At 42.8% G+C, this 16,051-nt stretch overlaps 1 protein-coding gene across 2 annotated transcripts; it reads right to left on the reverse strand.

Moving 5' to 3' along the window:
• Positions 1-7,923: 7,923 nt before the first annotated feature.
• Positions 7,924-16,051, reverse strand: LOC121543294 (1-acylglycerol-3-phosphate O-acyltransferase ABHD5). Of its 2 annotated transcripts, XM_041853053.2 has the most exons (9): positions 15,978-16,009; positions 13,713-13,811; positions 13,304-13,401; positions 13,043-13,212; positions 12,200-12,402; positions 10,487-10,641; positions 10,195-10,306; positions 9,615-9,801; positions 7,924-9,355 (listed from the first exon to the last, which is right to left on the reverse strand). In XM_041853053.2, exons 1-9 carry the CDS (start codon positions 16,007-16,009, stop codon positions 9,266-9,268), a joined length of 1,146 nt encoding a protein of 381 aa, XP_041708987.2. In that variant the 3' UTR covers positions 7,924-9,265. The 2 variants fall into 2 exon arrangements, with proteins under 2 accessions (XP_041708987.2, XP_041708988.2); XM_041853054.2 differs by lacking the exon at positions 13,713-13,811 and having other exon boundaries at positions 15,978-16,051.

The following is a 16,051-nucleotide window of genomic DNA, read 5'->3' on the forward strand; positions in this document are numbered from 1 at the left end:
AGTAAAACAAGTCCTATATCGACATAACCTGAAAGGCCGCTCAGCAAGGAAGAAGCCACTGCTCCAACACCGCCATAAAAAAGCCAGACTACGGTTTGCAACTGCACATGCGGACAAAGATCGTACTTTTTGGAGAAATTTCCTCTGGTCTGATGAAACAGGCTTGCAAGCCGAAGAACACCATCCCAACCGTGAAGCACGGGGGTGGCAGAATCATGCTGTGGGGGTGCTTTGCTGCAGGAGGGACTGGTTCACTTCACAAAATAGATGGCATCATGAGGAAGGAAAATTATGTGGATATATTGAAGCAACATCTCAAGACATCAGTCAGAAAGTTAAAGCTTGGTCGCAAATGGGTCTTCCAAATGGACAATGACCCCAAGCATACTTCCAAAGTTGTGGCAAAATGGCTTAAGGACATCAAAGTCAAGGTATTTGAGTGGCCATCACAAAGCCCTGACTTCAATCCTATGGAACATTTGTGGGCAGAACTGAAAAAGCGTGTGCGAGCAAGGAGGCCTACAAACCTGACTCAGTTACACCAGCTCTGTCAGGAGGAATGGGCCAAAATTCACCCAACTTATTGTGGGAAGCTTGTGTAAGGCTCCCGAAACGTTTTACCCAAGTTAAACAATTTAAAGGCAATGCTACCAAATACTAATTGAGTGTATGTAACTTCTGACCCACTGGGAATGTGATGAAAGAAATCAAAGCTGAAATAAATCATTCTCTCTACTATAATTCTGACATTTCACATTCTTAAAATAAAGTGGTGTTCCTAACTGACCTAAGAGGGGGAATGTTTACTAGGATTAAATGTCAGGAATTGTGAAAAACTGTGTTTAAATGTATTTGGCTAAGGTTTATGTAAACTTCCGACTTCAACTGTACATCTATCCTTCTCTGTCTTTCTATGTCTCGTCTTCCCTCCATTCTTCCCTCTATACACAGTATATTTTTGTCTCTTTCTCAATCTCTCCATATCGCAGTCTCTCTCCCTCCGTCTCTCCCTGTGGCCTGTAACAGAAGCAGGGCTGTGCTGTGAGTCGTGATCCGTGTGGGAAGAGAGGGAGTCTCCCAGTGTGGAAGACCAGAGAAGACAAGAGAGGGCTGCTGCGGCTGAGAGGCAGCATCTGCAGGGCTACAAACAGACAGTACTTTTCCACTGACAGAATACCTTTCAATTCCATCTCCTTTTCACATTAAACCGTCAATGAAGAAACAAATAAGTTCTGGAAAGCAGTTGACACAAAGTCAAAGCACAAGACAATGATTTTGAGTTTGTCTGGCCTGTAAACTAACTCATTAATCAGGATGAAGGTTTTCTGAGAAATCAGCAGGTCTAACAGCAGTAGGGGAATGGCAATGAGAGAGAGAGAGAGAGAGAGAGAGAGAGAGAGAGAGAGAGAGAGAGAGAGAGAGAGAGAGAGAGAGAGAGAGAGAGAGAGAGAGAGAGAGAGAGGACGTTGCTCTGTTGAGCAGTGACATTCCCTCGACGTCGCCCATCCCGGTTCTTTTCCTAACTGTAAACTCAACTACCCCTCCCGCGCTCCCTTATTGTCTCACCGACCATTTAGCTTTATTCTCTTGATGTCATGGCTACTCCCTCGATGACACAAAAAAGTGAATTTCCCAAGAATGCAGTGCTTTCGTTAACTGCCTTGTAGTTGTATTCACACTGCCAGATAACATCCCTACAGCCCCCGCTGGGAGGGAGCTTTCAAAGCCTCTGAGTCAAATGGATGTGTCATGCTCAAGCTGTTATCATCATGGCTTTCATCGATTGTGACCTGTCCTGACCTATGAAGAGTGCTGTGATGTCATCTCCATTCTGAACAAAGAGAGCAGAGGAGGAGAATGTTTCTAGATGTGGGTTCCATTTAAATATTCTTCTGACATTTTCTCTCTGCCTTGTGGAGTTTGTATTAGCTCAACAATTATATACAATAATAACCACTATTTGTATAGCGCTTTATTTGTAACAAAGTGCTTGACATAAAATAAAATAATGAAACAGACAGGAGGAAGGATAATGAAACAAGATAGCTAATAAAAATTATACATTAAAATAATCTTTATAAATGTGAGATGACATGAGATGACAGAAGGGTGAATATTGTACCAATCCTGTAATTTCACCTGTCAAAACATATCGCGCAAGTATGCAGTTAATTGAATGAGCCGTACACCTCGTACAGTACTTTACATATTGATGTAGAATGTCCATCTGCAAATAGAGCTAAAGTGCCTTTGGAAAGTATTCAGACCCCTTGACTTTTTCCACATTTTGTTATGTTACAGCCTTATTCTAAAATGGATTACATTGTTTTTCCCCCCTCATCAATCTACACACAATACCCCATAATGACAAAGCAAAAATAGGTTTTTAGAAATGTTTGGTAACTTATTAAAAATAAAAAACAGAAATATCACATTTCCGTAAGTATTCAGACCCTTTACTCAGTACTTTGTTGAAGGACCTTTAGCAGCGATTACAGCCTCACGTCTTCTTGGGTATAACACTACAAGCTTGGCACACCTGTATTTGGGGAGTTTCTCCCATTCTTCTCTGCAGATCTTCTCAAGCTCTGTCAGGTTGGATGGGGAGTGTCACTGCACAGCTATTTTCAGGTCTCTCCAGAGATGTTCGATCAGGTTCTGGCTGGACCACTCAAGGACATTCAGAGACTTGTCCCGAAGCCACTCCTGTGTTGTCTTGGCTCTGTGCTTAGGATCGTTATCCTGTTGGAAGGTGAATCTTCACCCCCAGTCTGAGGTCCTGAGCGCTCTGGAGCAGGTTTTCATCAAGGATCTCTCTGTACTTTGCTCTGTTCATCTTTACCTTGATCCTGACTAGTCTTCCAGTCCCTGCTGCTGAAAAATATCCCCACAGCATGATGCTGCCACCACCATGCTTCACCTTAGGGATGGTGCCAGATTTCCTCCAGATGTGACGCTTGGCATTCAGGCCAAAGAGTTCAATCTTGGTTTCATCAGACCAGAGAATCTTGTTTTTCATGGTCTGAGAGTCTTTAGGTGCCTTTTGGCAAACTCCAAGTGGGATTTCATGTGCCTTTTACTGAGTGGCTTCCGTCTGGCCACTCTACCATAAAGGCCTGATTAGTGGAGTGCTGCAGAGATGGTTGTCCTTCTGGAAGGTTCTCCCATCTCCACAGAGGAACTCTGGAGCTCTGTCAGAGTGACCATCGGGTTCTTGGTCACCTCCCTGACCAAGGCCCTTCTCCCCCGATTGCTCAGTTTGGCCTGTCGTCCAGCTCTAGGAAGAGTCTTGGTGGTTCCAAACTTCTTCCATTTAAGAATGACGGAGGCCACTGTGTTCTTGGGGACCTTCAATGCTGCAGACATGTTTTGGAACCCTTCCCCAGATCTGTGCCTCAACACAATCCTGTCTCGGCGCTCTATGGACAATTCCTTCGACCTCATGGCTTGGTTTTTGCTCTGACATGCACTGTCAACTGTGGGTCCTTATATAGACAGGTGTGTGCCTTTCCAAATCATGTCCAATCAATTGAATTTACCACAAGTGGACTCCAAGTTCTAGAAATATCAGGCTGATCAATGGAAACAGGATGCGTCTGAGCTCAATTTCGAGTCTCATAGCAAAGGGTCTGAATACTTATGTAAATAAGGTATTTCTGCTTTTTATTTTTAATACATTCGCAGAAAATGTCCTAAAACCTGTTTTCGCTTTGTCATTATGGGGTATTGTGTGTAGATTGCTGAGGAATTTGTTTGATTTAATCCATTTTAGAATAAGGCTGTAACAAAATGTGGAAAACTCAAGGGTTCTGAACTTTCTGAAGATACTGTATATGTCAGTAGCATTTTTATTGAATGAATGGATTCTGCTTCATGGATCGTCTTAGTTTGGAGATAAAACAAATATTAACATTTAGAGATCGTATTACACACTAACTAATGCAGGTGATAAGACTAGTTATTAGTATTATTATTATTATTATTATTATAGTGGTGCAGATTGGATAGTCATGTGATGCAGCCTGGTGTCTAGACAGAGTGCAGACTTTACGCCCTGTAAGTCAGAGAAGGTCTTGCCTAAGGGTAAGACTCATGGTACCGTGTATGTGAGAGATATGGGGGTGGCAGTGGAAATGCTAGCTGCTGCAGAGCCTTAGTGTACGCTCTCTGTCTGTCAATGTAGTCTGAGAGGAAGGAGGGAGGGAGGGAGGGAGGGAGGGAGGGAGGGAGGGAGGGAGGGAGGGAGGGAGGGAGGGGGAAGAGAGAGAGAAGGGTGAAAGAAGCAGGAAGGGAGGGAGAGACTGAAAGAGGGGGGGGAATGTCAGAATATAATAAATTTGATCTAATGTAGGCGCCACGCTGGTTGCCTAGCAACCGTGCCCGTACCCTGTCTGCTCTGTAAGCGGCCTCCTTTAGGACCATGTCAGGTTTATACATACTGAACTGTAGCTCTATACCCTTTACTGTAAATCAGGTTTATACATACTGTACTGTAGCTACTCTACATACACTGCATTTCTATACCCTTTACTGTAAATCAGGTTTATACATACTGCACTGTAGCTACTCTACATACACTGCATTTCTATACCCTTTACTGTAAATCAGGTTTATACATACTGTACTGTAGCTACTCTACATACACTGAATTTCTATACCCTTTACTGTAAATCAGGATTATACATATTGTACTGTAGCTATATACCCTTCACTGTAAATCAGGTTTATACATACTGCACTATAGCTATACTATGAATACCATACAGTGAGGGAAAAAAGTATTTTATCCCCTGCTGATTTTGTACATTTGCCCACTGACAAAGACATTATCAGTCTATAATTTTTATGGTAGGTTTATTTGAACAGTGAGAGACAGAATAACAACAAAATAATCCAGAAAAACGCATGTAAAAAATGTTAGAAATTGATCTGCATTTGAATGAGGGAAATAAGTATTTGACCCCTCTGCAAAACATGACTTAGTACTTGGTGGCAAAACCCTTGTTGGCAATCACAGACGTCAGACGTTTCTTGTAGTTGGCCACCAGGTTTGCACACAACTCAGGAGGGATTTTGTCCCACTCCTCTTTGCAGATCTTCTCCAAGTCATTAAGGTTTCGAGGCTGACGTTTGGCAACTCGAACCTTCAGCTCCCTCCACAGATTTTCTATGGGATTAAGGTCTGGAGACTGGTTAGGCCACTCCAGGACCTTAATGTGCTTCTTCTTGAGCCACTCCTTTGTTGCCTTGGCCGTGTGTTTTGGGTCATTGTCATGCTGGAATACCCATCCACGACCCATTTTCAATGCCCTGGCTGAGGGAAGGAGGTTCTCACCCAAGGTTTGACGGTACATGGCCCCGTCCATCGTCCCTTTGATGCGGTGAAGTTGTCCTGTCCCCTTAGCAGAAAAACACCCCCAAAGCATAATGTTTCCACCTCCATGTTTGACAGTGGGGATGGTGTTCTTGGAGTCATAGGCAGCATTCCTCCTCCTCCAAACACGGCGAGTTGAGTTGATGCCAAAGAGCTCGATTTTGGTCTCATCTGACCACAACACTTTCACCCAGTTCTCCTCTGAATCATTCAGATGTTCATTGGCAAACTTCAGACAGGCCTGTATATGTGCTTTCTTGAGCAGGGGGACCTTGCGGGCGCTGCAGGATTTCAGTCCTTCATGGCGTATTGTGTTACCAATTGTTTTCTTGGTGACTACGGTCCCAGCTGCCTTGAGATCATTGACAAGATCCTCCCGTGTAGTTCTGGGCTGATTCCTCACCGTTCTCATGATCATTGCAACTCCAAGAGGTGAGATCTTGCATGGAGCACACTCCCTTTAAGAGTGTGCTCCTAATCTCAGCTCGTTACCTGTATAAAAGACACCTGGGAGCCAGAAATCTTTCTGATTGAGAGGGGGTCAAATACTTATTTCCCTCATTAAAATGCAAATCAATTTATAACATTTTTGACATGCGTTTTTCTGGATTTTGTTGTTGTTATTCTGTCTCTCACTGTTCAAATAAACCTACCATTAAAATTATAGACTGATCATTTCTTTGTCAGTGGGCAAACGTACAAAATCAGCAGGGGATCAAATACATTTTTCCCTCACTGTACCTCCATTACATAGTATTGTACTTACTGTACAGTAACTGCACTATACTGAATACCATACCTCCATAGTCCTATGACTGGATTATACATATTACAGCCTACTGTATTGCATGCCACACCGCTCTAGTTGTCCACACTGTAATGCACTACACTGTTAGAAAAAAGAAAGTTGTATTGTCACATACAGGTGCAGTGAAATGTGCTGTTTTACATGGTCAGCCATAGTAGTACAGTGCTCCTGGAGCAAATTAGGGTTAAGTGCCTTGCTCAAGGGCACATCGACCGATGTTTGACCTTGTCAGCGCAGGCATTCGAACCAGCGACCTTTCGGTTACTGGCCCAACGCTCTAACCGCTAGGCTACCTGCCACCCTACAGCCACACAAATATACACACACTGTATACAGTATTGAAAGTGCAAACTGCACCACTCTGCACCTTAGCTTTCACCTAAGGAAGTACAGTATCCTATATCGATGGTTCTTTCCTTAGAAGTCTGGAATATTTCCATAGGAGTTTGCACATTTTCGTACAGCATTCATGGACAATTGATCCAGGGCTGAACCGATAAGAAGAATAAGATATGTCGTTGAGATAGATATCACTGTTAACATCGTAAACGTCTTTGTCCGGAAACACCACAGCCTACCCTCCCTCAGAGCTTCTGCCTCTCCCTTGTCCTAATTCACCCTCACTGCAAGCAGGTTAGCGTTTTTCGTCAGTCATCTTTTTCTGGAGGCAGCTCTGAAGAGTGGTTACTAGCTGGCACAGCCACTGTCATAAAATCTGATTTTAAACCTAACGTTAAGCATACTGCTAACCTTAAATGAAGACCAAATAGCTCATTTTTGTTTTCATACATTTTTACAATACAGCCAATTTTGACTTTGCAGCTGGCCCATCCAGCAGAAATCGTTCAGTTCTGCCTCCAGGACAAGAATCATCCCAATAAACGTCAACCTGCTCACTGCAATGGATGGAGCAAGTTGAAATTCAACGCTGCAACTTTTTCTTCTTTAGCCTTTAGCCATATCAGCCACATATAGACCCTAATGCGGAGAAAACACCATACTTCCTTTTACGCAGCCTATGTATATTGATATTTTAAGTGGTCATAGGATGGGTAGTAGAACTGAATTATGTAACATTGACCTTGATGATTAGCTAACTGCACTTCAGCAAGGCAGCCTCCCTCCCTACACCTCCTGATCTGAGGGAGGTTGCCCTCTAGTGGTCATGTATTGAAATACAAGGCCTGTCTTCAACACAGATAAGAACCATTACTCTTACTAGCCGACAGTTGGCAGCTCTGACATGTCAAAGGGGTTGGGGAAAATATTGACAAATGTTCACCTTTGCTTTGCTCCATTTTAGAGCACAATAACAAAGAACCCAGAATGGTGTAAAGTCTATCCCTGACTGTCATACTAATGTCAATGTTGTAGATTTGTACCTTTATGGGTATTAAAAGACTCCTGTGTTCTTCCTCTTGAGCTCTGAATGACCACATTCCACACAGTGGGGCTCATCTCTCACAAAGGAACAGTTCATAGGAACGAAAACGGTTGAGATTAGCGCTCCTCTTTGAACAGAAATCAGTGTTGATAAAAATGACAACAACGAATGGACACAGACTAAACAATAGACACCACACAATACAGTGACAAAAGCTACAATCATGGTAGATGGAAATGTGTCCATTGTGGTTTTCAGACAGAATGCCTGGAAGTAGTGTTGTAGACTGAAATACTGTTGCTCTTCACACAGCAACAACACAAATCTAGATCTACATGTCACAAAACAAAGGCCACCAAAATCATAATATATCTTTATTATTTACAGGTATTTTACAATACATGAATAGAGAGAACAAGCATCCTTTCTTCTCCACGGTAATTGGGTTGTGATTGGAGACGTACAATGATATGATGGACAATAATACAAAGATATCCACATGTTTGGAAGTTAATCAAACCTCATCCTTGGGCTCAGCAAATCTAGTAAAAGGTGATTTAGAGAAAAGGTTGCACTGGGTAAAGTGGCTATAAAATTATAAGCAACCCACCCAATCTGCAACGACACACACAGAGATATTAGCCGAAGATGTAGCCTATATGAAATAAGCTGACAAGCTGCTATAGCTATGCTAACTGACCTTAGGCCTAGATACTGTGCTTTTCCAGACAAATACCCTGGATAGGTGACTAGAAATACTATAAAATACTGTAGCAATGAATTCATGGGATTTATTGAGGCAGAAGCTTTTTTCCACAATGGCAGCTGAGGAGAATGAGGTAGTGATCTTTAAATTACTCAATTCTGATACTTTGTTTCTGAAACCTTTCCTTCACCTGCACACGCTAACTTTAATAACTGGATTATTTCAACACTAGACCACAACAAGAGCCAAAACACTGTATGAATGAGAACATAATTATAAAATCTTGAAGTGAAAACGACCACTGCAAAAGGACACAAATGGGACGTATAAAAAGCTAAGACCAAAAAGCAGCAGCAGTGACCGTAGTCCCTGGTCACATCCTAGGTCATTAAAAAGGCACTTCAGTTGTCATGGGGATATCAGCAAAACCAGAGGTCTAAAAGTTCCACAATCATGTGTATTCATATCAATTCTACACAAATTAAATCTCTACGGTCCGTGATCATATCTACATGAGCTGTTATGACGTAAATGAAACATTTCTAAATAATCTCATGAAGGATCTTTCTGACAGAATTAGAATAATCCACGATTGGTCAAATTATAGTCTGTATCGTTCTGAAAATCACATTTCTCATAACAGCAGATTAAAGCTGACACACACACACAAAATGGCCAAAATCCACAACAAGCCGTAAAAACTCTGAGCCATTCTCTTTAGTCAGTAGTATGAATACAACAGAGTCAAACCAAATAATCCAGGAGAATCATCTTTCCAACACGGGTTCCTTCCCTAGTTAGTAGGCCTGCTGTGCTGGTGGTGGTAGGCCTACTAGTGAGGACCTTAGTGTTAAAAAGAAGCCCTACTGAGCCGTATGTCCAGTCCTCTCCTCTCTATCCCTATGGATCACGTGCTCACAGAGGACAAGCTATGGGCATGACAGGTATAACATGTCGCTCTCTGCAGGTTAACTAGTGCCCTGTTTCCCCACCTCAGCCCAGCGCGTTACACACCTGAAGCACTCTGTGGTTGAAGTCCTCTGGCTGGTCAGCAAAGACGTAGTGACCCGCCCCTCTGATAGCCTGGGAGTGAGTGGAGGGGGGAGGCAGGGAGGAGGGGGGTGGAGTGGGGAGAGAGAGAGAAGGAAGAGAGCTACATGATCATATACACATTCTGGAGAATCATATTTATCTAGGATTTAATACTTCAATTCACTTTTTTCCTGCCACCTGCTAAATAAATCTGAATATAAAATCTGAGCCAGCTGCCTCACACATTACAAGAGAATCACACACAGACAGCATCTTAAAAGGGTTCCGTTTATAGAAATAGAAAACGTACTATGATCTCCACATGAGAGTTTGGCCTCATTCCTTTGATAGCGTTGCCAGAGTTACCGTCGATGCTGGAGCGTGACCCATATATCACAGTAATAGGGGTGTCAGCGTGGAGCAGGCCAATCCTCTGAAGCATAGGCCTCTTCGCCCACCCGTATGGGATGGTCATGTTCTTGAAGGCTGTCTCACCACTCCAAAGAGTAAACAAACATGATTATTATTAAAGAGGGTGAAGTACAGCAGTAAGGTATATGATAATCTGATATTCTCCGAATAACTGTTAATAAGCAGCTACTTTGAACTCACCACTACAACAGAGCAAAACTAACATTATCACTGAAGTAAAGGTGTGAGAAATTAAAATCACAGCCTATATTAAAAAAGCATTTCAGAATTGGAGTGCTGTCCTGTCCATATAACCGTATTAATCTTAAATCATAACATCTTCTTCATTACGGTCTAAGAGGAAAACATTCTCAAACTGTATTGAAACTCACTCAGACTGAGACTGTAAATACAGGCCCAGAATAAGTGTAGATAAAAGCCACTGAGCTCCAACATGAAATAAAGAGAGGGTCTCTGACCTGGGAGTCTGGACGTTCAGGTGATAGATATACTCTGTGACCGTGTTGTCTTTGAACATGGACAAGTATTTCTTCTTGAAGTCCGGTCTTAGAGTTGAAACAAGTGTGGGACCTTGAAGAACAAAGGAGGTGGGTTTGAAGGCTGGTAAAAAACTCCATCCCATAAACAATGCAGTCATCCAGTCACACAGGTATAGACCAGACTCGAACAATGCGGTCATCAAATAAATATAATTTACAGTAGTATTTCTATGGCTGTCATCCATCTAGTCAGACAGGCTGCCAGTCTTACCCAGTGGACCCACCAGACGTAGCCCTGCCAGGGGGTTGAAAGGGCTCAGCATGGCTCCCAGGGCTTTGATCCACACGGGGATGGGCCTGTCCTGGTCTTCTGGGTCTGGACGCTCAGGTAAGCCCCACGGCTCAACCAGCACCATGTGCTTCACCCTACAGGACAGTGAAGAGGAAAGACCATACACCTCCATCAACCCCAATCTGAAATAACAACTGAAACGCCTCGATGATTGTGAACACAATACATTGATGGTTGTATTGAAACATCTGGAAAGGAAATAATCTAAACCACTAGGGCACAGTTTATTAAGTGATCTGTCCGTCGGTAAACTGAACAGGGGAAATAAAGGCAGCGTTTAGACAGGCAGACCAATTCTGATCTTTTTTTCACTAATTGGTCTTTTGACCAATCAGATCAGCTCTGAAAAAGTGCTTATGTGAAAAGATAAATTGGTCAAAAGACCAATTAGTGGGGAAAAAATCTGAATTGGGCTGCCTGTCTAAACGCAGCCAAAGTGCCCCAGTCAGATTAAGAGCGTTGTGTCCTTAATTCAGAGCCAGTTAGGGCACTCCGATAACACTAGAAGGACAGGATGTGGGTGGCTGGCTGGCTGGCTGCTTTAATACTAGAAGGACAGGATGTGGCTGGCTGGCTGGCTGGCTGCTTTAATACTAGAAGGGCAGGATGTGGGTGGCTGGCTGGCTGGCTGGCTGGCTGCTTTAATACTAGAAGGACATGATGTGGCTGGCTGGCTGGCTGCTTTAATACTAGAAGGACATGATGTGGCTGGCTGGCTGCTTTAATACTAGAAGGACAGGATGTGGCTGGCCGGCTGCTTTAATACTAGAAGGACATGATCTTGCTGGCTGGCTGCTTTAATACTAGAAGGACATGATGTGGCTGGCTGGCTGCTTTAATACTAGAAGGAAAGGATGTGGCTGGATGGCTGCTTTAATACTAGAAGGACATGATGTGGCTGGCTGGCTGGCTGCTTTAATACTAGAAGGACATGATGTGGCTGGCTGGCTGGCTGCTTTAATACTAGAAGGACATGATGTGGCTGGCTGGCTGCTTTAATACTAGAAGGACAGGATCTGGCTGGCTGCTTTAATACTAGAAGGACAGGGTGTGGCAGGCTGGCTGCTTTAATACTAGAAGGACATGATCTGGCTGGCTGCTTTCATACTATAAGGACAGGATCTGGCTGGCTGGCTGCTTTAATACTAGAAGGATCTGGCTGGCTGCTTTAATACTAGAAGGACATCATCTGGCTGGCTGGCTGGCTACTTTAATACTAGAAGGACATGATGTGGCTGGCTGGCTGCTTTTTTGAAGACATTTATCAAACAGCCGTAGGGAGTCAGGTTCCTGCTGAAATCTTAGCTTAGCAACACAGTGAGAGAAGACGATTCAGTTGAGATCCAGCACAGAGGGGACACTTTTTAAGGACATTCATGTTATCAGAGGTTAGCACCTGCGTGCCAACATCCTGTGAGGTCTGAGGTGTACAGTATTAGTCAAGCATAGGAGGGTGAACCAAAGACTAGCTAGATACATGTAAAAAAAAAATATATATATATATATATATACCTAGAGGTGGCTAAATACTAAGTTATTCTGTCTTTATAGGAATAAAACAGCCATTCATATTGAAACCTGGCTATGGTACTGAACTGAGGAAAGCGTTGGGTGATGTCAGGTGGTACTTGCCTGGTGGGGTACTTGAGCGAATACGCAGCTGCCAAATAACCTCCAAAGTTATGGCCCAGCATGATCATGGTCTCCAGGCCGACTTTAGCTCTCCACTGCTCGATGGAGTCCACAAACTGGGCCTCAGCCTCCTCGGCGTCGGAGCTGAAGTAGGGCCTGCTGCTCTGGCCGAAGCCCAACAGGTCAAAGGCATAGACGGGCCTCTGTTAATAACAATAATAATAATGGAAATTGATTTTATTTATAAAGTTCTATCCCAAGGCGCTACACAACATGATAAAACGTACTAAAAATAGAAGTCAAAGTATTACAAAGACACACACAATACATAGTAGACAGGCAATTAGAGCTAGCTAGATATAGCAGGTGTAGACAGTTGACCTGTTGGTAGTCACCTGGGACCATCCTGTCAATTCTCTTTTAGAAGTCTGGAGAAATTCAGTATTGAATTTTGCATTTGAATGGCAAGGCTGGCATTCAACACTCGCATTAGATTGGCTGTGAGTAGAAATGAAGTTTCCCCTCAGAAGAGACATTTCCTTGTTTTTCGTTATTTCTTGTTTTGTCCGTCTCTCTTTTCCTAACGTGTCAGACTACGTTTTAGTAGCCTATGCACCGTTAGTTTCGTACCTTATGCATGCTAGCATAAACATCAGAAATAGGATTATAACAACCTGTTCAGAGCTCCAACCATGCAAAATACTTTAGATATTTGATAAGCGCCAAAGTGCACTAGTTTCCATCTAGACTCTGTCGTACTACACCCCTTTATATTGTCTCTCTGAGGAGAACTTCCTCAGGCTTTCCAACGGTACATGAGAAGCCTGTGCTTCAGAGACTAACCTGTTGGGCCAGGGCGTCTAGGTTGAGGGCCCACAGGCCCACCCCTCCACCGAAGCCATGCAGCAGCACCAGGGGAGTCTGGTCCTTCATATTTCCGTTCAATGTGAGGGTCCACAGCATTTTACCATCCGAGATTGGGACATACTGCTGGGACACCTTGCCTGTGATGCCTGGGGATGAGACAGATCCACACATAATAATCCACAAATTGGCAATGGCTGGAAATACAGTTTGATGGTAAAGGAGAGAGGAATTCCTTACATTGCAGCATCTTGTCCTCTGCAGTCTTGAGCTGGTTCTGGGAGGTGGGGCACCAGGAGGGCAGCCAGCTGGTGATCCATGCTGTGGAAGTCCAGGACCTGCATAGACACAGACAACTCATCAACCAGCCTAGGCTATAGCCTATACGGTCTGGGATTACTATGGTAGTCAGGAGTCATGTTTCACAACAAAGAGGAGACAAGACATTAAATGTAAAAATAATAACTGGTAAACATGTTTCGGGGATAAGTTGAAAGAAAATGGCACAAGCAGGGTTTGTTAACTGATTGGACTGCTAGGGATGTTACTTCCTGCCTCAAGCACTCTATGCAGCGGGGAGTTAAAGCAACACTAGCAGCAGCAGAAACATATGGGGGGGGGCAATCTGTGACAATCACAGACAGGTTACCTCAACGTTCTGTCCAGGAAACTCAACAAATTGTAGAAAAGACTATGAATACCAAGAAACATCAGTATTCGCTGAGCCAGTCTGCAGCCAAAAAACAAACTAAAAAACAAAGTGGAAAAAGGGATGTTATATGCCAGGGACTACATGCAATAGCCTAAGCTTATCAATCATATGTGCTTGTGTTAATTGAATGGAAACATGCAGTTAGTGTTAGGGATGGGATTTGCAGCATTTGCTGTATTGGACTTAGTTACATCCAAAATCAAAACGGATTAGAACGGTATGGTATTGGATAATTGGTCCTTGAAAGTGGGTTGCAGTAGTGGAGTGGTCTATAGGCTTACAGAAATCCTTGAACAAAGCTTTCAAGCCTTCCTAAAACATTTTAATTTCGGCATTTTGGAGATTGTCTATATGACATTTGCTAAAAGCCAATTCCTCAAAAGTTTAACAAACCAACTCTATGCACAATGACTACTTTGAACAATTTACAGGAAAAACTGTGCAGATGCAAAGTTTGGTAACAGAATTACAGTAAAATCATCCTCAGTTTTATTCTGTTACCAAACTTTGTATCTGCACAGTTCTTCCTGCAAATGTATTTTTGTTAAATGTTCTGTGGAAATTGTTAAGTCCTTTTGCATAGAGTTCTATGGTTTGTTAAACTTTGAAATCAATGGTTTTTGTTTGGTATAAATTTGTAAGTGAAAAATCTGAGTCTCAGCATAATACCGTTACCATGGAATTTCTCAGGGTAATTCTGTTACCATGGAATTGCCTTAAATTAAGATTAGAAAATAGAAAACGAGACATTTAAAGGGCCTATAAGTAGGCTACCTAAATGTAAACAACTAAAACATCTAGAGATATGACATTGTCAAAGACTGAGATAAAACTAGATCACACTAGCTGTAAACTTTGCATGGGATAGCTTAATACAATATAGCAAATCCCACCATCCCTTCTAATATCAATTAACACATCATCCCAAAGAGCATCTTTACAAAATTTCAAGCTTTAAACCGCTCCGTTGGTTTTATAACGTTTTGACGCAAAGGCCACGGACCAATGCCGTGTTCACGTGCTAGTCGGAATTACAAAACTCTGAAATGTCTTGCTAATTGGTTGTATACTGAACAAAAATATAAACACAACATGTAAAGTGTTGGTCCCAGATTTCATGAGCTGAAATAAAAGATCCCAGAAATGTTCCATACACACAAAAAACATTTCTCTCAAATTGTGTGCACAAATTTGTTTACATCCCTGTTAGTGAGCATTTCTCCTTTGCCAAGATAATCCATCCACCTGACAGGCGTGACATATCAAGAAACTGAATAAACAGCATGATCATTACACAGGTGCACCTTGTGCTGGAGACAATAAAAGACCACTAAAATTCGCAGTTTTGTCACACAACAACACAATGCCACAGATGTCTCAAGTTGAGGGAGCATGCAATTGGCATGCTGACTGCAGGAATGTCAAACAGAGCCGTTGCCAGAGATTTCAATGTTCATTTCTCTACCATAAGCTGCTTCCAACGTCATTTTAGAGAATTTGGCAGTACATCCAACTGGCCTTTCAACCGCAGGCCACGAGTAACCATGCCAGCCACGAGTAACCATGCCAGCCTAGGACCTCCACATCCAGGGTCTTCACCTAGGGGATCGTCTGAGACCAGCCCCCCGGACAGCTGATGAAACTGAGGAGTATTTCTGTCTGCAATAAAGCCCTTTTGTGGGGGAAAACTAATTCTGATTGGCTGGGCCTGGCTCCCAGGCCCACCCAAGGCAGCGCCCCTTCCCAGTCATGTGAAAGCCATAGATTTGGGCCCAATTCATTATTTCAATTGACTGATTTCATTATATGAACTGTAACTCAGTAATATCTTTGAAATCGTTGCATGTTGCGTTTATATTTTTGTTCAGTATAGTTAATCACGTGCCGCGTTCAACTAATAAGCAAGTCGGACATTTCCGAGTTTCCTAGTCACCTGAACGCGGCATAAACTATTAACAAGGTGACACATGTCAACTCATGGAATAGCAACATTGTTGCCACTAGTCTGTCAAGTCAACTGAAAAGTAACTTTAGCTTACTGTTACAGGTTTTTGACGACAAACAAGAACAATCAACATGCTAGATCCAGCTAATAACAAGACACACAACCATATTATGATGAATTTTTTGTGGGTCGCTTTTATCAGTATTGTAATATGTAAAAGCGTGGCTCTAAGCTTGTTTATAAAGAAACACACTCACCCTCTCTCAGTAGTCACCACTTCGTCAGCCATTCTTTTTCACACAGACAAATCACATGATCCACAAAACATGAC

The sequence above is a fragment of the Coregonus clupeaformis genome, chromosome 17, assembly GCF_020615455.1.
Source record: "Coregonus clupeaformis isolate EN_2021a chromosome 17, ASM2061545v1, whole genome shotgun sequence".
NCBI classification, from domain to species: domain Eukaryota; kingdom Metazoa; phylum Chordata; class Actinopteri; order Salmoniformes; family Salmonidae; genus Coregonus; species Coregonus clupeaformis.